The sequence below is a fragment of the Scyliorhinus canicula genome, chromosome 3, assembly GCF_902713615.1.
Source record: "Scyliorhinus canicula chromosome 3, sScyCan1.1, whole genome shotgun sequence".
NCBI classification, from domain to species: domain Eukaryota; kingdom Metazoa; phylum Chordata; class Chondrichthyes; order Carcharhiniformes; family Scyliorhinidae; genus Scyliorhinus; species Scyliorhinus canicula.
Genome location: NC_052148.1, coordinates 193198820 through 193221357, shown reverse-complemented (window position 1 = coordinate 193221357; position 22538 = coordinate 193198820). Strand labels below are relative to the sequence as shown.

Here is a 22538-nt window from a genome sequence, read left to right as displayed (position 1 = left end):
CCACCCCTTTTACATCCCCCTCTATCCCGCCTGAAACATCTAAATCCTGCAACGTTTAGCTGCCAATCCTGTCCTTCCCTCAACCAGGTCTCTGTAATGGCAACAACATCATAGTTCCAAGTACTAATCCAAGCTCTTAAGTTCATCTGCCTTACGTGTAATACTTCTTCCATTAAAATATATGCACTTCAGGCCACCAGACCCACTATGTTCAGCAACATCTCCCTGTCTGCTTTGCCTCAGAGCCATACTGGCCCTATTCCCTAGTTCTCGCTCAATGCTTTCACCTTCTGACCTATTGCTCCGGTGCCCACCCCCCTGCCATACTAGTTTCAACCCTCCCGTGTGACACTAGCAAACTTCACGGCCAGGATATTTATGCTTCTCCAGTTTAGATGCAACCCGTCCTTCTTATACAGGTCACACCTGCCCTGGAAGAGCTCCCAATGGTCCAGATAACAGAAACCCTCCTACACCAGCTGTTTAGCCACGTGTTTAGCTGCTCTATCTTCCTATTTCTAGCCTCACTGGCACATGGAGTAATCCCGAGATTGCAACCCTCGAGGTCCTGTCTTTTAACTTTCTGCCTAGCTCCCTGAACTCCTGCTGCATGACCTCATGCCCCTTCCTGCCTATGTCGTTAGTACCAATATGTACAACGACCTCTGCCTGTTTGCCCTCCCCCTTCAGGATGCCCACTACCCATTCGGAGACATCCTGGCACCAGGGAGGCAACATACCATCCTGGAGTCTCTTTCATGTCCACAGAAGCACCTACCTGTGCCCCTGACTATAGAGTCCCCTATGACTATTGCTCTTCTGCGCTTTGACCCTCCCTTCTGAACATCAGAGCCAGCCGTGGTGCCACGGCTCTGGCTGCTGCTGTTTTCCCCTGATAGGCTATTCCCCCCCGACAGTATCCAAAGGGGTATACCTGCTTGTGAGCGGGCCAACCACAGGGGATTCCTGCACTGACTGCCTGCCCTTTCTGGTGGTCACCCATTTCTCTGCCTGCACCTTGGGTGTGACCACATTTATATAACTGCTATCTCTGACGCTTTCCGCCACCTGCATGTTCCTAAGTGCATCCAACTGCTGCTCCAACCGAACCATGCGGTCTGTGAGGAGCTCCTTCCCAGGTTCTCTGATGCTCTCTGGTTCTCTCCCTGCAGATTGAAAGTTACAGGCCAGAAGAAAGAGAGAGAACAAAACAGTAGGGAAAAAGCATCTTCTCCCACCGAATTACCTCACTCCACCAAATTACCAAGTTCCAAATTCCCACTCTGGATGTGTCTCACTCCGGCTGTGTCTCCTCGACTTGTGAAAAGCTTCTTTATTCCATGTAATACAAGCTTTCTGTATGTAATCTCATCATCATCTAGGGGCGGCAAGATGGCGCAGTGGTTGGCACTGCTGCCTATGGCGCTGAGGACCCAGGTTCAATCCTGGCCCTGGGTCACTCTGCGTGGAGTTTGCACATTCCCCCCCCCCCCCCATGTCTGCTTGGGTCTCACCCCCACAACCCAAAACTGTGCAGGTTAAGTGGCTTGGCCACACTAAATTGCCCCTTAATTGGAAAAAAAATAATTCTATACTCTGAATGTATTTATTTTTAAATCATCATCATCTCTCTGGACTTCCACTGTTCCTTGTTTATCAACATTTAAATAATTGAGTTATCCTTTATTGGTCCAAAAATTAATAACCTCTCACTTAGCTGCCTTGAAATCCATCTGTCATCCATCTGCTCAATCTATTAATGTCTCTAATTCTATGCTCCCATTTACACTAGTTACTGTACCCCAAGTTGCAAGGACTCGGGGACGCATTCATGGTTTGGGCAGGAGATGGAGGATGTGAGAGAACCTTTTTTATGCAGCAAGTGTTGATGACCTGGAATGCGCTGCCTGTGACAATGATGATATCAGATATAATGAATAATTTTTAAAGGAAATTGTATGGTCACTTGAGGGAAATAAACTTACAGGGTTGTAGTGATAGAACAGGCGATGGAAGTGCCTGGATTTGCCTACAGAGAGCCAGCAATTATTTGATTTGCCAAATTGAATCCCGTGTCATAATGACCCTCTGCCTTTGACCACCAATGTTTGTGTCATCATGCTTGAATGTATGGGTCTATTGTGTAATCTAACTAACGAATTAATATAGTTGAGGCCCCACCACCTCAAAGGGGGTGGCATGTGGCGCAGTAGTTAGCACTGGGACTGTGGCACTGAGGACCCGGGTTCGAATCCCGGCCCTGGGTCACTGTCTGTGTGAAGTTTGCACATTCTCCCCATGTCTGCGTGGGTTTCACCCCCACAACCCAAAGATGTGCAGGATAGGTGGATTGGCCACACTAAATTGGCCCTTAATTGAAAAAAAAAATAATTGGGTACTCTAAATGCATATAGAGTGGCACGGTTGCACAGTGGGTAGCTCCAGGGTCACAGGTTCGATTCCCGGCTTGGGTCCCTGTCTGTGCGGAGTCTGCACGTTCGCCCTGTTTCCTCCAGATGCTCCGGTTTTCAGTCCAAAGATGTGCGGGTTAGGTGGGGTTACTGGGTTACGGGAATAGGGTGGATGCGTGGGCTGAAATGGGGTGCTCTTTCCAAGAGCCGGTGCAGACTCAATGGGCCGAGTGGCCTCCTTCTGCACTGTAAGTTCTATGAATCTATAAACACTGTTCCTTGTGGAATGCAACTGGCCACCTCCTTCCAATTTGAGTATATAATCAGCATTTCTTACTCCGTCATTTGCCACCTAATAAGATTCCGAACTAGGTCTCGAGTTCCACAAGTTTAATGTCGCCTAATAGTCTTTCAGGAAGAACCTTTATTGAATGCCTTCTCGTAGTTCATATGGGCTACATCCACACACATCTCTCCTATTATTTCAGTTACTTACTCAAAATATTCAGTTAGTTATCTTTTGGGTGTTATAATTTTTTATTTTAGTCCATTCTTAAAGTTACAAAGCCCAATACACAGAATGGACGGGGCAAGCCCTTAATCCATCTCATTGCTTGCTCCAAAAAACAATTCAAACTCAAATTGAATCCAATTCATGGCCTCCACAAGAGAGACATACAAGATCCAAGCTGACAAGTAAAGACATTGCACCTCATCTTGAGCTTGATCTGACACTTGATCTTAGCCATAACCCTTTTACAAACCCATATTGACTCTCTTAATCAGTTCAAATTTCTCCACATGCTCAATCTCTCTGCCGTTAATTATAGATTCCAATAACTTCCTCACAACAGGTGCTAGACAATGGGTCTAATTTCCTGGTTTTTGTCTCACTCCTTGCTTAACAATCAAGTTGCTTTTGAAATTTTACAATCGAGGAGCAATTCTAGAATTGGGAGCTTTGGAAGAATATAGCCAAAGCATCTGCAATTTCCTCATCTCCTTCCTTTAAAACCTTGTGGAGGAAACCATAAGGTCATTGGAATTTGCCCGTCTTTGGTACCATTTTAATAGTTTCCTCAGTTAATTTTAGTGAGTGCCAGCCTTTGATTCATTATTAACTTCCCCAAAATGGCAAATATAATCTCCTCTTGCTGTGAAAGCTGACATAAAATAATTATTCAACATGTCTGCTATTTCCATTTTCTTTTGTTGTATTACTGCATCAATTTCTAAAGAGCTCACACCACCCATTTTTTCATTACCAAAACCTTTTATTAATCTTTATCACTCTCAACTTTCTTTTTGTTTTAATATCTCTCCCAATTCCTTGGCGATCTCTCTCTTCAGGTACTGTGCCCCAAGAGGGCTTTGATGACCATGGACTTCCATGAACATAGAACATAGAAAATACAGCACAGAACAGGTCCTTCGGCCCACAATGTTGTGCTGAACTTTTATCCTAAATCAAGAACACATCCATCTACACCCCAGCATTCTACCGTAATCCATGTACCTATCCAATAGCCGCTTGAAGGTCCCTAATGTTTCCGATGCAACTACTTCCACAGGCAATGCATTCCATGCCCCCACTACTCTCTGGGTAAAGAACCTACCTCTGAAATCCTCACTATATCTTCCACCATTCACCTGAAATTTATGTCCCCTTGTAATGGTTTGTTCCACCTGAGGAAAAAGTCTCTGACTGTCAACTCTATCTATTCCCCTGATCATCTTATAAACCTCTATCAAGCCCCTCATCCTTCTCCGTTCTAATGAGAAAAGGCCCAGCACCCTCAACTTTCCTCGTAAGACCTACTCTCCATTCCAGGCAACATCCTGGTAAATCTCCTTTGCACCTTTTCCAAAGCTTCCACATCCTTCCTAAAATGAGGCGACCAGAACTGCACACAGTACTCCAAATGTGGCCGTACCAAGGTTTTGTTCAGCTGCATCATCACCTCACGGCTCTTAAATTCAATCCCTCTGCTAATGAACACTAGCACACAATAGGCCTTCTGCACAGCTCTATCCACTTGAGGGGTAACTGTCAAAGATCTATGAACATAGACCCCAAGGTATCTCTGCTCCTCCACATTGCCAAGAACCCTATCGTTAACCCTGTATTCTACATTCATATTTGTCCTTCCAAAATGGACAACCTCACTTTTCAGGGTTAAACTCCATCTGCCACTTCTCAGCCCAGCTCTGTATCCTATCTATGTCTCTTTGCAGCCGACAACAGCCCTCCTCACTATCCACAACTCCACCAATCTTTGTATCGTCTGCAAATTTAGTGAACCACCCTTCAACTCCCTCATCCAAGTCATTAAGGAAAATCACAAACCGCAGAGGACCCAAAACTGATCACTGCGGTACGCCACTGGTAACTGGGCTCCAGGCTGAATATTTTCCATCCACCACCACTCTCTGACTTCTATCGGTTAGCCAGTTCGTTATCCAACTGGCCAAATTTCCCATGGTAAGCCTACCACGGGGAACCTTATCAAGTGCCTTACAAAAATCCATGTACACTACATCCACTGCTTTACCTTCATCCACGTGCTTGGTCACCACCTCAAAGAATTCAATAAGACTTGTGTGGCAAGACCTACCCCTCACAAATCTGTGCTGACTATCCCTAATCCCTAATCAGTGTCTTTCCAGATGCTCAGAAATCCTATCCCTCGGTACCCTTTCCATTACTTTGCCTACCACCGAAGTAAGACTAACTGGCCTGTAATTCCCAGGGTTATCCCTATTCTCTTTTTTGAACAGGGGCACGACATTCACCACTGTCCAATCCTCTGGTACCACCCCTGTTGACAGTGACGACGAAAAGATGATTGCCAATGGCTCTGCAATTTCATCTCTTGCTTCCCATCGAATCCTTGGATATATCCCGTCTGGCCTGGGGAACTTGTCTATCCTCAAGTTTTTCAAAATGCCCAACATATCTTCCTAACAAGTATCTCCTCGAGCTTACCAGTCTGTTTCACACTGTCCTGTCCAACAATATGGCCCCTCTCATTCATAAATACTGAAAAAAAGTACTAATTCAAGACCTCTCCTATCTCTTCAGACTCAATACACAATCTCCTGCTACTGTCCTTGATCCGACCTACCCTCGCTCTCGTCATTCTCATATTTCTGACATATATGTAAAAAGCCGTGGGATTTTCCTTGATCCTACACCAAAGATTTTTCATGCCCTCTCTTAGCTCTCCTAAACCCTTTCTTCAGTTCCCTCCTGGCTATCTTGTATCCCTCCAGCGCCCTGTCTGAACCTTGTTTCCTCAGTCTTACATAAGTATCCTTATTCCTCTTAACAAGACATTCAACCTCTCTTGTCAACCATGGTTCCCTCACTCGACCATCTCTTCCCTGCCTGACAGGGACATACATATCAAGGACATGTAGTATCTGTTCCTCGAACAAGTTCCACATTTCAATTGTGTCCTTCCCTGACAGCCTATGTTCCCAACTTCAGTTCTTGTCTGACAGCATTGTATTTACCCTTCCCCCAATTGTAAATCTTGCCCTGTTGCATGCACCTATCCCTCTCCATTACTAAAGTGAAAGTCACAGAATTGTGGTCACTATCTCCAAAATGCTCCCCCACTAACAAATCTATCACTTGCCCTGGTTCATTACCAAGTACCAAATCCAATATGACCTCCCCTCTGGACAGACAATCTACATACACTGTTAGAAAAGCTTCCTGGACACACTGCACAAACACCACCCCTTCCAAAGTATTTGATCTAAGGAGTTTCCACTCAATATTTGGGAAGTTGAAGTCACTCATGACGACTACCCTGTGACTTCTGCACCTTTCCAAAATCTGTTTCCCAATCTGTTCTTCCACATCTCTGCTGCTATTGGGGGTCCTATAGAAAACTCCCAACAGGGTGGCTGCTCCTTTCCTTTTTCTGACTTCAACCCATACTACCTCAGTAGGCAGATCCTCCTCAAACTGCCTTTCTGCAGATGTTACACCATCTCTAATTAACAATGCAAGCCCCCCCCCCCCCCCCCCCCCACACCTCTTTTACCACCCTCCCTAATCTTATTGAAACATCTGTAACCAGGAACCTCCAACAACCATTTATGCCCCTCTTCTATCCAAGTTTCTGTGATGGCCACCACATCGTAGTCCCAAGTACTGATCCATGCCTTAAGTTCACCCACCTTATTCCTGATGCTTCTTGCGTTGAAGTATATACACTTCAACCCATCTCCGTGTCTGCAAGTACTCTCCTTTGTCAGTGTTACCTTCCCCTCTGCCTCACTACATGCTTTGGGGTCCTGAACATCGGTGACCTTAGTTGCTGGAGTACAAATCCAGTTCCCATTCCCCAGCCAAATTAGTTGAAACCTTCCCAAAGAGTACTAGAAAACCTCCCTCCCAGGATATTGGTGCCCCTCTGGTTCAGATGCAACCCGTCCCGCTTGTACAGGTCCCACCTTCCCCAGAATGCGCTTCAATTATCCAAATACCTGAAGCCCTCCCTCCTACACCATTCCTGCAGCCACGTGTTCAACTGTACTCTCTCCCTATTCCTAGCCTCGCTATCATGTGGCACTGGCAACAAACCAGAGATGACAACTCTGTCCTGGCTTTTAACTTCCAGCCTAACTCCCTAAACTCGTTTATTACATCCACACCCCTTTTCCTACCTACGTCGTTGGTACCAATGTGCACCACGACTTCTGGCTGCTCCTCCTCCCCCTTAAGGATCCTGAAGACACAATCCGAGACGTCTTGGACCCTGGCACCCGGGAGGCAACAAACATCCGAGAGTCTCGCCCGTGCCCACAGAACTGCCTGTCTGTACCTCTAACTATTGAGTCCCCTATAACTAGTGCTCTCCTAATCTCCCCCCTTCCCTTCTTTGCCCCAGAACCGGACCTCGTGCCAGAGACCCGGTCACTGCAGCCTCCCCCTGCTGGGTAATTCCCCCCCAACAGTATCCAAAGCGGTATAGTTATTGTTGAAAGGAACAACCACAGGGGATCCCTGCACTGACTGCTTCCTCTTCCCACCTGTAACTGTTACCCAGCTACCTTTGTTCTCAGGTGTAACTATATCCCTGTAGCTTCTGTCTATTGCCCCCTCAGCTTCCCGAATGATCCTCAGTTCAACCAGATCCCTAACATGGTCGGTGAGGCAGCTGGAGATGGCTGCACTTCCCGCAGGTGAAGTCAGCAAGGACACCGGTGGTCTCCCTTACCTTGAACATTCTGCAGGAGGAACATTCCACCGCCCTAGCTGCCATCACCTCGACTTAGTCTCCCAGTAAAAAAGGGGAAAAAAAGTAAATAGCTTACCTGCTCACAGCACTGAGTCTTTGTTTTCAGGTTAGAGGAGGAGGGAGGGTGGGAGACACTACACGTGTAGTGTCTCGGATTTATTGAGTAATACAAGCTTCCCAGATCTTCAGTTTCCTGCTCCGAAAAAGTAAGTTAAAAATCACAAACTCAGTTTACCTTCCAGCTCTCCCCTCCAAAAATCGCTTCCCTCTCTGCCCGCTCCGCTGGAAGAATGTGTTGTCTTCTGTAGGTTCTGGTTGACCTGGAGATTATCCCTCTCCTATTGTTTGCCACAGGCCTATGAGAAAGATTTACAGGTTGGCTGTCAACCTGCTTGGCTGTACAACCATAGAAAAGATACAGCGCAGAGGGGGACCATTTGACCCATCTTGTCAATGCCGATCCAAAGGCACCCAGGTGTCCTTCTAATCCCATCTTTCTGCACACAGCCCATTGCCCTGCAGTTTACAGCATTTAAGGTGCAAATCCAGGAACTTTAAAAGAGTTTAGGGTTTCAACCTCCACCATCAACTTGTGCAGCGATTTCGACACCCACCACACTCTGCGTAAAAGCGTTTTTCCTCATGTTTCCTCTAAACCTTCTGCCGCTTAGTTTAAAATGACCCCTGGTTTTTGACCTCTCTGTCGAGGGAAACTGGTTCCTCCTGTCTACTCGATCTCTGCCCCTCTCAATTTTGTATATCTCAATCATGTCACTTCTCAGCCTTTTCTGTTCCAAGGAAAACAACCCCAACCTCTCTAATCTCTCCTTGTAGCTACGATTCTCCAGCCCTGACAACATTCTAGTAAATTTTCTCTGCACGCTCTCCAAAACAACAATGTATTTTCTGTAATGTGACCAGGGCTGCGTACAATACTTCAGTTGTGCCCTCACCGGTGTTTTATACAATTCCATCATTATATCTCTACTTTTGTATTCTATACCTCTGCCAATGTAAGAGACCATTCCATGTGCCTTCTTTACAACCTAACCACCTGTACTGCTACCTTGAGGGACGTGTGCACTTGCACACCAAGATCTCTCACTTCATCTGCCCCTCTCCGTATATTCCCATTTATTGTGTATTCCCTTTTACTGTATTCCCATTTGTGTGAAGAAATGGCTCCTTATGGTCTGAAATGGTTTACCCTGAATCCTCAGACTGTGACCCCTGGTTCAGGACACACCCACCGTCGTGAACATCTACCCTGCCGAGCCCTGTTAGAATTTTATAAGTGTCTATGAGATCCCCCCTCATTCTTCTGAACTCCAGTGAGAACAATCCCAACCTAGCCAATCGCTCCTCGTATGAGTCCCGCCATCCCTGGAATCAGTCTGGTAAACTTTTGCTTCACTCCCTCGAGAGCCAGAACATCCTCCAAGCGAGAACATTGGCAAGGCCATGTGACTTGAACCTGGAGCATTTGCCTCAGGGGGATGGATTCTACCCAGTGCACCACAAGACCTCTCTCCCCTTGGATCTGCACAATATTATTTCTGGTTTTATATGCACTTTTGTTAACTGTGGCAGTTTTATTTGATAGTTAGAGCTCTTTTCCTTTCGGGATCTATACTAAATGAGAAAAACATTTTGATCACCTCCCACTGTTCATCTGTGGTTTTACCTAATCAGAGTTTTGACCAGTTTACTGTTGTCAATCTATCATCCCATTAATGTTAGCACACATACTAAGGTTCTGAATTTCAGTAAGGCTAACTGGCTCCTCTTCAAACTGTTATCATTGTATTCGCTGTTCTGATCACTGGTCAAATCTTTCCTTGCTTTTAAATTATTAATAAATCTGGCTCATCGAAGTATCCTCTGACTAAATAATAAGAAACATAGTTGTTATATCACTGAACTATTAATCCAGAAGCCTAGACTAATGATCTGTGGATATAATTCAGATTCAGCATGACACTTGGGAAATTTGAATTCCGTTAACTAACTAAATCTGGAGTAACAAAATAAAAATAATGTTGCCCATGATTTGTCATTAAAATCATCTAAAGACCAAGAAACCTGTTCTGGCTTGTATGTGACTCCAGGCCCCCATCAAACTCCCTGAGAACACTGTGGCAGCTCCTTCACTACACAGGCATCATGGCAGCTCACCATCACAAGTAAGGCTTATTATTCAGGTCACGTGCTAATTGGCATTGGGATAATTCAGGTCAGGAAGTTGAACAAAAACAGACCAGTTAGGTGAACATATAGTGGGAGAAAGTGGGGTTCCATTTCATAGGGCACTGGCACAAGTCTGGACCAAAAGGGCAATTAAGAATGTTCTCGTCAGTATTGCTCACAACCCATGAAACAATAAAACACAATGACCTGTCCCGAGAACATATTGCTCCAAAAGACTACATTGAACGCACTTAAATTGAGTTTTTCATCTTGTTCCATTTAAATTAAAACAAGTTCACTCTTTCTAAAAATCTCGCTAATCTATAAACAAATACATTCCACCACTTCATTGCCACCATCAAAGGGCCTGCAGCCAAATCCCATTACAGTATTAATTCCCTTTTTATTCCTCAATGCTAAACAGAGACTCCAGTGATTGATCTCTCTTTCTAATGTTATAACAATATTTAATCAATAAATCTATCCCTGCTCCACTTCCAATTTAACCTGGAATAGCTCCTAATTTTGACTAGCTTGCAGCCCTCTCTCTGTAATGGTCAACATGTCATACCTTCTAAGCTGTATTTGAATTGTTATTCAATCAATTTAATTATTATTTGATGTGCATTAGGATGTAAAACTCTTAGTTGGGCAAACGACTCTGACCTGTGCTTCTGCCCTCATGCTGTCTTTCTCATACTGGTGTGTAAGTTTTGTGTTTGTTCTTGTGTCAGTTTGCTCCTCATGTTTAATAGCCTTCTGCTTCATACTGCCTGGGTTGTATTGAACATAGAACAGTACAGCACAGAACAGGCCCTTCGGCCCTCAATGTTGTGCCGAGCCATGATCACCCTACTCAAACTCACGTATCCACCCTATACCCGTAACCCAACAACCCCCCCCCCCTTAACCTTACTTTTATTAGGACACTCTGGGCAATTTAGCATGGCCAATCCACCTAACCCGCACATCTTTGGATCTTTGGACTGTGGGAGGAAACCGGAGCACCCGGAGGAAACCCACGCACACAGGGGGAGGACGTGCAGACTCCACACAGACAGTGACCCAGCCGGGAATCGAACCTGGGACCCTGGAGCTGTGAAGCATTTATGCTAACCACCATGCTACCCTGCTGCCCCCTTGCAGCTGTCCAGCCTGCAGACTTTCTCCTATTCCCCATAGGTCAAAACTTTGCATTGGAACAGCTAATCAGCAAGGTAGGGAGAACTGAGGGGTGGTAGTGGAAGAAGATCCTTGAGACATTGATTGACAATGCTTGTCAGTTAAGTCAGTCACCATTGACTGGTGCAATCTCTCAAACACCTCAGAGTCCACACGCCAACCAATGAACACAATTCTCATACAGTGTGAAGTTGTTTTCCTGAGAAGCGTTGACAAAATGTATTTTTTCAACAATGGAGTACTGGAGTGAAGTAACCATAGTCCCAAATGACCACAGGCTGCTTTCCCCTTTGAGGGGGAAAGCTGACTGGTGGTGATTTAACCTGAGGATCACCACACCGTAGGCGAGGAGCAAGGTTGAGAAAATGGAGCTTCATTAATAACCTCAGCCGGTATGGGAATTAAACCTGCGCTGTGGCCTTGCTCTGCATCACAAACTAGCTGTCCATCCTATTGACTAAACTAGTTACAAACAATTTAAATATTTAATGAGACAAGGGTGGACCTTCTGGCTCTGACAAGCTCAGAGAATGGTCATTCATTATTTAAATTTTACACTCCCACCTCTGACCTTGTAAGATAAACACCGTTTCCCTCTTAAATGTAATTAACCCTTTGTTTACTAGATTTATAATCGGGCTTTCCATTTATCTTGCATCCAACATTTTAATCTCCATCCTAAATGCTATATTCTTGAAACTAAAAGTTATACATCTAAAACGAATGGTTATGAATCCGATATTTGCATCAGTAAGTCCAGGCCCAAATTAAATGGCTTACAATACCCTGTGACGTGGCCAAGTAAGCTATTCATTTGTAAAATGGCTCAAGGTCTCTTCTTGCACCTAACCTCTACACTTCAGATTGAATGTCATCATTATCCACTTGTAAAGCACTGAAACGATTTTGGAAGGGGGTTTGGAATAAAAACCTAGCATCAAGGATGGTGATAACTTTTTTAAAAATAAATTTGGAGTACCCAAATCTTTTTTTTCAATTAAGGGGCAATTTAACGTGCCCAATCCACCTATCGTGCACATCTTTTGGTTGTGGGGGTGAGACCCTCGCAGACACGGGGAAATGTGCAAACTCCCACACAGACAGTGACCGCCAGGAGAATGTTGATAGCTTGGTGAAGTTGCATTGTTTTGCTTGTTTCTGTCCCCCACCAGGCTTTCAAACAGCAAATTTCAGATTTCCAACACCCTCTGAGTGAAAATATTCACCCTCCCATCTTTCCAGCAATTATTGAACTCCATGTCCCGAGCTATTGACCTCTGTTAAATAAAATAGGTCCTTTTCTATCCATTTTATCTTGGCAACTATTCATTTCACGCACTTCGATTACATTTCCCTCAACTTTGCCTGATTTTAATAACGCCAGCCTATCCAATCTTCCCAGTGCTGGCTAAATTACCCTCTAATAAAACCTCCCTGGTAAGTAACCTATATATTGCTTTAACCTTGTCTACGCAAACTTCAGGCATTTCCTTAAGCCTAAAATATGTTTTTGAAAGGTTTTTAACTAAATTTTCAATGTAAATCACACTTGGTAGAGTTTCCAAGTATGTGATATGGTCAATAGTGGAAAAGTAAATGGGTATATCCTTTCATTGACTTCTTCCAGGATTAAGAAAGAAACTAGAATTTAAAATTCCACAATGTCTATTTCAACCAAGTTTAATATTTATATTTATGTTTCTTTACAAATGCTTTCTCACAAAGGAGAGGAATAGAGCCACTTAGTGTTTGGTAGCTTCTCTTGTTGGAGATATTCATTGCCTAGGACTTGTGTGGTATGTAACTTGTTACTTACTGCCCAAGCCTGAATGTTGTCCAGGTCTTGATGTGTGCTGACCTGGACTGCTTCAGTATCTAAGGAGTTGTGAATGGTACTGAACCCTGCAATCATCAACAAAAATCTCCACTTCTGACCTTATGACGGAAGGATCGTCATTGATGAAACAGATGAAGATGGTTTCCCTGAGGAACTGCTTCAGCGATGATCTGCGGTTGAGATCATTGGCCTCCAACAATCAAATCTATTTTCCTTTTGTGCTTCCAAGCAGTGGCGAGTTCTCTCCTTGATTCCCATTGATTACAGTTTTGCTAGCTCTCCCTGATGCCATACTCCTTTCAAACGCCGGCGAGTTACAAATGACATTCTCGGTAAAAGATAAATTTCTTTTTTTTTTTAAATTTAGAGTACCCAATTATTTTTTCCAATTAAGGGTCAATTTAGCATGGCCAATCCACCTACTCTGCACATTTTTGGGTTGTGGGGGCAAAACCCACGCAGACACGGGGAGAATGTGCAAACTCCACACGGACAATGACCCAGAGCCGGGATCGAACCTGGGACCTCAGCGCCGTGAGGCAGCTGTGCTAACCACTAGGCCACCATGCTGCCCGGTAAAAGATAAATGACAGAAAAGATAAACTGTCCAGTCTCATCCTTCTCGCCTATCTACAGATTTTGATAAGGTTGACCATACCACCTCCCTCCAACACCTTACCTCTGTCTTCCAGCTGGATTTAATTCACCTGGTTCTATTCTAACTGTAGGCACAGGAGCACCTGTAATGGTTTCTCTTCCCAATCCCTCACCATTCATTCTGGTGTGCCCTAAGGATCTACCCGTGGCTCCTTTTTCTCAACTATACTGTAACCCTCAGTGGAATCCAAAAACAGTGTTTAGTTTTCATGTTTACGCTGACAACATTCAACTCTACCTCACCTAACCTCTTGTGACTTCTCTATTGTTGCTGAATTAGCAGACTTCTTTACTGGCATCCATTTTCGGATGAGCATAAATTTCCTCCAGTTAAATAATGGAAAGCCTAAAGCCATGGTCTTTAGTTCCTGATGCAAAAGTTCTGCAATTACCAACTCCATCCATCACCCTGGCAACTCTGAGGCTGAACCTGGTGGTTCACTAGCTTGTTGCCATAGTTGATCCCAAGATGATCTTGTACCACATATCTATGTCTTCACTGAGACTGCCTATTTGCAGCTCCGTAACATTATTTCTGCATTCTGCCCCAGGCCATGCTAAATTATCCCTTCCATGTCCGTGGGTTATGGGTTTACCGGGATAGGGCGGGGAACTGGGCCTAGATAGGGTGCTCTTTCATAGGGGCTGTGTGGATTCAATGGGCCAAATGGCTTCATTCGGTGCTGTAGTGATTCTATAAATTCTGCATCACGCATAACCTGAGGCAGATCCTTCTCCCTCCCAGTAGAGACAGACGTTGCTGTAGGGTTGCCAGTTTTCTATGCTTGATGAATTCAGGGTATAACGTCATCACCTAAGCGTTTCAATAACTCAAAACAAGATCCTGGAGCCCATCAACAGGAATGCATTTACTGTCAGTAGCTTTGCTAAGTTCTTCCACTGGTTTTGATATCCAGCACTTCCAAGACAGGCAGGCTCTGTATGGTATCCAGAGCTTGCTCTGTGAACATGCTCTCCCTGAAGAAAAAACTCTCATTAATGTTCCACCCATCTCTCTGACTGTTTATTGCAGTTGGTGCCCTCCCCATGCCTTTGTTCTTAATGGAGCTATTTTCTTTGCTGATGGACCTGTTGCCTTTTAGATCCCATCATACATAGCTTTATGTCACGGACGTCTGGATATTCTAGTGACGCTAAACATGGATCACTGTAGTTTCTGCATTAAAATTCAAGAAACTTGGCCAAATGTGCATCTGAGCATTCTCCGTTTTTGGAATTAACTTCCAGTTCCACATTGCACTAATTTGGCTTGTTAAATTAGACATTGTGAATTTGATATTCAATATGAGTATTGCTGAAAAAAAGAGACATGTCAAAGCTTTTGTGATGCTAGGTATGTAGGTTGTACTTCCGAAAGGGTCTTAAGAGTTTTACAACACAGAAAGAGGCCATTTGGCCCATCGCATCCGTGCCAACCATCAAGCACCTAACTATTCTAATCCCATTTTCCAGCACTTGAATGCAATGGCATTTCAAGTGCTCACCTGAATACTTCCTAAACCAGGCAGTGAGTTCCAGATTCCAACCACCTCCTTCCCATTACCTTAAATCTCTGACCCCTTGTTATTGACCCTCCACTAAGGGGAAAAGTATCTTCCTATCCACCCTATTTATGTCCCTCATAATTTTGAACATTGTAGTTATGACCTCGCTTCGCCTTCTCTGCTCCAGGGTAAACAACCCCAGCCTTTCCAGTCTCTCTTGATAGCTGAAACGATCCAGCCCAGGCAACATCGTGGTGAATCTCATCTGCACCCTCTCGAGTGCAATCACCTCCTTTCTATTGTATGGTGACCAGAGCTGTACATAGTACTCCAGCTGGGGCCTAACTAGCATTTTATACAGCTCAGCAGAACCTCCCTGCTCTTATATTCAGTCCCTTGGTTGATAAAGGCAAGAACCCCTTAGGCCACCTTAATCAGCTTAATCAACCTGTCCTGTCTTCAGAGTTCTGTGAACCTGTAAAAGATCCCTTTGATCCTCTACTACTTGGGATCTGACTATTCATTGTGTATTCCCTTGCCTTGAGTCCTGGCAGATCATATCAGGCAGCATGCCCCAGCCGCTGTTTGCGACAGGCAAGTTACAGACTGCATGTAAAACTCACTGTCCAATATTAGATGTGATTCCGCAATTGGACGACATTTGTTCAATAATCCTCTGTGTTTAAAAATTATGCCAGCAACCAATTTAAGATTGTTAATTAGGATCGTAGTGCAGCGCTTTTGCATGTATTTGCAGCTACATCTGTCAGTATACAGGGTCCTGTTTCTGCCAAACCAAATAGGTGACAGCCATTCGCTGACTATTCCTCAGATCAAAGCCTTGACCAGTCAGGGTCAAACTGCCTGGTTTAAATTTCAAACAATGCTTGGCAGTTAACTGTCACTCATCTGGTGCATTTTCCATGGCAACTCTACTACCAATCCATCTACTTGGCAATCAGTCAGCACTTTTCATATTCCTACAGTATAAATTGTTGTTTTTGGTATTCTTCAAAGTGTCCTGATGAATGTAAGACAAAAAGCTTTGACTTGTCTATTTCTTTTCAGCGATATTCAAATTCTGTACTGTCAAACGGCTATTTGCTTAGAACTGATCCTGACCATAAAGATGACTGATGCAGGAAATGTAACATTGTCGCATTGCAAGACACTGAAGTTGGAGCAAACTAATTATTAGTGCATTTTATACGTACAACCTTATTAACTTGTTCTGTCTTGGAGAAAATGTATTTTCCCTGTACCTTTCTGTTTTAATTCCTGTGCATTCTTTTGCATTTTTAGGGTTGGGGAGCTGAGTATCATCGGCAGGATGTAACAAGTACTCCTTGTTGGATAGAAATCCATCTACATGGTCCTCTGCAATGGCTGGATAAGGTTCTAACCCAGATGGGTTCCCCACATAATCCTATCTCCTCTGTGTCATAACAGTGCTTTAATGCTGCTTCATAGTGCTCATAAATCCTTGAGTGTTGAATTTCTGGAGTTTGTAATCACTTGAAGGACAAACAAAATGGATACACTCTGGACTGTCATGGATGGGAATTGGAAGATACTTGACGATTTGTGACCAATTGTTGGAGAAAGATGATCAGTCTTTTTAGTATACTGCTGTTCTTGTGAAAGTGTTCAGTTTACACTGTAGTATTCCATTTCTACCTAATCCGAAGAACTTGTATAGATTATGGTTTGGAATATGGAGGTAAAAGATGACCAAGCATAGATAATTCATTTGAATGTTACTGATACTGTGTGTTTTACGTACTAGTTTGTGGTCAAAATATAGATATAAAGTCATTTTTGCAGGATAGCACAATTGCTGCAACAGTTGGTATGCTGAAGTTAAAGGTATATTGCACAAATGATGACTTACAAACACTCTACATATTAGGTCACTTGACATCTTAAGTACAAATGTGGAAGTGGACAAAATGAGCCCTGTGTGCAGCTCTGTCTTAACTTGAGTGCTGACATTTTTTTGTAATCAACCCTGAATAGTGTCAAGTTACAGCTTCATTCTCAGTGGATTTCTAAGGTGTGTATAGTTTTATGTGTATGCTGAGGTTTAATAGTAACCTCTGTCCTCATTTTCAATTGGGAAGGGACTTTCAATCTGACAGTAGAAGGAAGTAGGTAAGGGGGCAGTATGTCCTCTGCTGTGCATTTGGTGAATTCCGTATTTTTAAACTATTGCATTTAATGTGTACTTTGTTCAGTCTATGAAGCTACTGTCCTTTTTCTTGTAGCCGAGCATTAGTTCCGAAATACATTTTGGCAAGCAAAATTTGCAGCGAGCATATGCTGCATCAGCGGTTCTGGCTCTTTCTCTTCTTTGAAATGTGTTAGTTTGTCTCTTTAAAGAGTGGTTTTGAAATCATTTCTCTAAATCCTCTGATCAACAGATCAGTGGCTGCCAACAGGTTGAACGTTTGTAGAGCGATAGAACTAGATTCTTGTGCATTTACTTCCAGCTTGATTAGTTCAAGTTGGCTGGGTGTTTGCAATACATTGCAAATTTTAGCTTCCTGAGTGGTTAAATCAGCTTGTTTTATATTTTTATTTGTTTCTAACAGTGCTCATTTCTTTTCTGCTGTTTTGTATATGCACTTTTACACAAGACTTTGCTGTTGTGCTGTGAAATTTGGAGCAACCATTATTCTGAGGATAAAGTCCCCACTCAGACATATAAATCTGTTTTGGCATGATTATTAAAATACATTTTTCATTTGACAATTTTGTAATAGATTTGAGAATTGCACCACCGCAAAGTCTGTATGGTAAAATATCCCAAAAATTCTATCTTTGGAGCCTTTAAAGGCACGTTTATGCACCTAACCCTGTTTATAAGTCATTTGGTCCATTTGTTTAAATATTTTATCCAATTGGATCTTGTGTTTTCTATTTGCTTTTGGTGTGGAGATAAAAATCCTCAGGTTTTCCTAAACAGAATTGTAAATCACCATCCTGTTCCCCAGCCTGTTCAAAATACTCTTAACCAGATATAGGAGAAATGAGAGGCCAGAGGGGAGGGAAAGCCCCCCGAAAAATTCAGGGACGGATCTATATAGAATTTTCACCGGTGCATGCAAATTTGGTTCATAATAGGAACATTTTAATTTGTTGGTGAAATTTCATAATGATGATATGCACAGAATACAATACAACTGCATATGTTGTATCAGTTAAAATTGGTTGATGCCATAATATTGAGTGGTTTAATTCTGATGAAATATAAACGTGCTGCAAATGAATGAAAACATTTTAAAAGCTATATGAACTCAACAGGAGGTTGAAAAAGAGGTGATTGGAAATAAATCCACAGAACTCGAATGTTTTTCAAGTTTTTATATTTTTTCTTCAACAATTTTCAGCTTTTCTGCATCCCATATGGATGGGAGGCAGTCAGTTCAGATGATGCAGCTCACAAAAATTTCCATAAATGTCATCAGTGAGAAGATTCCAACTTTGGCACTATTGCAGTGCAGGACAACTTGAATTAGATATCATTCAGCAATCTCGTAGGCATGGTATATGATGACCTTTTCACTTATGGTGTTCCTCTTCCTCCGTCCCATAATGGACCAGTCTGTAATTTAAAATCGCTGGAAATCTATAGACCTGTGAGGAGGAACACAAATGTTTTACAGAATTGACATGTACAAAATAAACCTTTTTATTCAACAGAAAAATTGGGATATTCTTGAGTACTGTGTAGTGCTGTGATCAAATTGCATGAAATGTTTCAATAAAAAAATTAATGAATTATCCAAGGCCATTTCTTCTTGTAACATTTTGGTTCAAGAGATAACCAATATTAGTGATATTAACTGATCTCGCATGCTGTCACTGCCAAAAATAAAAAATAAAGCTCATGTCTTGTTTTCTTTTGCCTTCCATACCCTTTTTCTCTCCCTAAATGATTCTCAATCACCAAAAATAGGCAATCCTTGAACTCAATTTTTCCACATCCACACTGGCAGTGAGGTACCTTGCTGATAGGGAAATTGAACATGACATGACTGCAGTTTTCCAACTTGCACTAGTAGTAGGTGACTGGACTGTAAGTCCATCTATATGTTAAATCTTGTCTATAAATTTCTGCTTACAGTATCACACCTTGAGTTGTGCTTTTCATGCCAAAGTTGGCATGGAAACTGAAACTTCCTTTGATTGTAAGTCAGCATTTATAATGGCAGAATCTTTACTGAAGGGGTACTACACTGTCATGTGCTGTATATCAGATGAGATGTTGAAGAGCAAGGAAATTCTGATAATGGCCTGACCAATATTTGTTCCTCAACCAACATAATTCTAAAAATAATTATATGATCATTTATTGTGTTTGCAAAATCTTGTGTACAAATTAGCTGGCAAATTTGGATTGCTGAATCCAACCTCTATAATGATTTAGTTGTCAAAGATTTCTGATGGATCGAATTTCATTGCACAGGAAAAGCAGCAAAATTTACTTGCTCTACCCAGGGTGGTGGGGCAAGTGAAGGAATTAACTTTGAGTGGACAATAGATGCAATTTCCTTAACATACATTTTCTGAGGCTTATTGAAGTTGTATTTGAAATTGAGTTAATGTTTTAAAGTAACTTTCCCTAAAATTTTAGTTCATATTTGTATATAGACAGTGATAAAAGTTCAAATTCCGGATGCTCATTTGCCTCACGTTTTGAGGTATGTTTGCAAAATTAAGTAAAATAATAAAACCTTTTAGGCAAAGCTCATGTAATCAAACAGTACGACCTGCTAAACACTATACATTGTTTAGTACTGCTATTGTACAATACTGTAGATTCAAATGCATTTCATCAAGGGAGAGATCAGCCAGACACTTTCTCAATTCTACTCCAGCAACAATGCTGGTTCACATCAAGACAATATGAGCACACGGGTCCCACACCAACCCAAGCAAGCGATGGAACATATGGCTTCACCTGATCATTAGCGGAAAATTATACTTTGGCAAGGTACTAAGGGCTTAACCAATGCAGGGAGTTTAGATATTTACTGTCTAATATTTGAGAGAGAAAAACCCAGAGCATATTAAATGAGAGGCGACCCCTCTGCGCCCCACCCCATGCCAAATTGCTCCATTCTGAACTTTATTAAAGATTGTAATCAACTTTGTTGCATTCAAATTAATCAATCACTTCCCACATGAAAATGAGACTCCTAATCTAGATTGCAATATATTATAAAAGATTGAACCTGATGGCTTCCTCTGGAAAATAAAGCAAAATGTATAGAATTCAGTAGTAATTTTTAGTAGCTTTTTTTTAAAATTTAGAGTTTTAAATTAATAGTGTAATTAATTACCCAATTCTTTTTCCCAACTAAGGAGCAATTTAGCATGGCCAATCCACCTAACCTACACATCTTTGGGTTGTGGAGGTGAAACTCACAGACACTGGGAGAATGTGCAAACTCCACACGGACAATGACTCAGGGCCGGGATTCGAACCCGGGACCTTAGTGCCGCAGGCTGCAATGCCGCCCTAAGTAGTAGCTTTCTGTCTGATCACAATGATAAGTTTGCATGAGGAGAGGCTGCGGCTGTCCAGATTATATACAAAATTGAACTATTTGTTAACTCCTGCTTGCAATTTGGTTGTGAACATTAATATTGACATTTTAAATCTAATTTATTATGACTTTAAAGTAAAAGTGTGGATGTAATAGTTTTGTTTAAAGTAATCCCCTAATGTATGTAGAAAAATATGTTGCGTAAAATCTAGTTTAACATGCACCATTGTCTGGAAACTTGTGGAATCTTAAGGATAAAGTGTGGACAGGTCCACTGAAAAGGACTAGTCAAGAATTGCAGCCCTGTATTCAGTTGAGCTGCACTGAGATGAGCAAGATTTTTTTGAATATTCTTATTGAGATTTTAGCAATTTTTACAAAGTTGACAAAAAGACCATACATTTACATATCTCCCCCCCCCCCCCCCCCAAAAAATCCCGGCGGTATCTGTCTGATTTTCCACCCCCTCCCCTTTCTTCCCTCTTATTCCTAGGAGTTTTAGTAATCCTTGTGGGGCAGCATGGTAGCATTGTGGATAGCACAATCGCTTCACAGCTCCAGGGTCCCAGGTTCGATTCCGGCTTGGGTCACTGTCTGTGCGGAGTCTGCACATCCTCTCCGTGTGTGCGTGGGTTTCCTCCGGGTGCTCTGGTTTCCTCCCACAGTCCAAAGATGTGCAGGTTAGGTGGATTGGCCATGATAAATTGCCCTTAGTGTCCAAAATTGCCCTTAGTGTTAGGGGCAGCAGGGTAGCATGGTGGTTAGCATAAATGCTTCACAGCTCCAGGGTCCCAGGTTCGATTCCCAGCTGGGTCACTGTCTGTGTGGAGTCTGCACGTCCTCCCCCTGTGTGCGTGGGTTTCCTCCGGGTGCTCCGGTTTCCTCCCACAGTCCAAAGATGTGTGGGTTAGGTGGACTGGCCATGCTAAATTGCCCGTAGTGTCCTAATTAAAGTAAGGTTAAGGGGGGAGTTGTTGGGTTACGGGTATAGGATGGATACGTGGGTTTGAGTAGGGTGATCATGGCTCGGCACAACATTGAGGGCCGAAGAGCCTGTTCTGTGCTGTACTGTTCTATGTTGTGTGGGCCTCACTCTATTGGCTGTTGGCTTCAAATAGGTCCTGGAACAAGTTGGGGAACTTGCAACCCTCGGATGGCCAATTTGATTTTCTCCAGGAGAAATTCCGACAAGTCGGCCAGCCAGTCTGCAGCTTGATTTCCAGCCGAGCAGGATTCTTCGGCTGACGATTAGGAAGGCAAGGACGTCGGCCTCTCCATGTATAGTACTGGCAGGTTTGATACCTCGAAGACTGCTACTTTTGGACTTGACTCATCCTCACCTCCACAATCTTGGATAATGCTTTAAAGAAGGCTGTCCAGAACTTGACAAGTCTGGGACATGTCCAGAACATGTGGGTGTGGTTGGCCGACTTTCCCTGGCATCGTTCACATTTGTCCTCCACCTCCGAAATGGACCTGCTCATTTGGGTTCTGGTTAGGTGCGTTCTCTGCACCACTTTCAGCTGCATTAGGCTTAGCCTTGCTCATGTGGGGGCAGTGCAATGTTCCTCCTGCAGAATGTTTGAGGTGAGGGACGCCGTCAGTGCCCCTGCTGATTTCACCTGTGGGAAGTGCACCCATCTCCAGCTCCTCAGAAACCGCGTTAGGGAGCTGGATGAACTTTGGATCATTCGGGAGGCAGAGGTCGTCATAGATAGTAGCTTCAGGGATGTAGTTACTCTGGAGAATGAAGATCGATGGGTGACGGTGAGAGGGGCTTGGAGGAAGCAGTCAGTACAGGGACCCACTGTGGTCGTTCCCCTCAGTAACAAGTATACCGGTTTGGATACTGCTGAGGGGGACAGCCTACCAGTGGTAAGCCACAGTGACCGGATCTCCAGCACTGAGTGCATCCCTGTGGCTCAGAAGGGAAGGTGGAGAGCAGTAGTTAT

The 22538-nt window shown here is 43.2% G+C and overlaps 1 protein-coding gene and 1 long non-coding RNA gene across 3 annotated transcripts in view; one reads left to right on the top strand and one right to left on the bottom strand.

Moving 5' to 3' along the window:
* The window catches only part of smad1 (SMAD family member 1), a 140849-nt gene extending 122032 nt beyond the window's left edge, over positions 1-18817 (top strand). For both annotated transcript variants that reach the window (XM_038791932.1, XM_038791933.1), the window contains exon 7: positions 16337-18817. In XM_038791932.1, the coding sequence (XP_038647860.1) occupies positions 16337-16480 (144 nt within the window). In that variant the 3' untranslated portion in view covers positions 16481-18817. The remainder of the gene's footprint in view (positions 1-16336) is intronic.
* The window catches only part of LOC119963196, a 52881-nt gene continuing 48817 nt past the window's right edge, over positions 18475-22538 (bottom strand). Inside the window, exon 4 of the long non-coding RNA XR_005460050.1 lies at positions 18475-18670. This is a non-coding gene — a long non-coding RNA (uncharacterized LOC119963196). The remainder of the gene's footprint in view (positions 18671-22538) is intronic.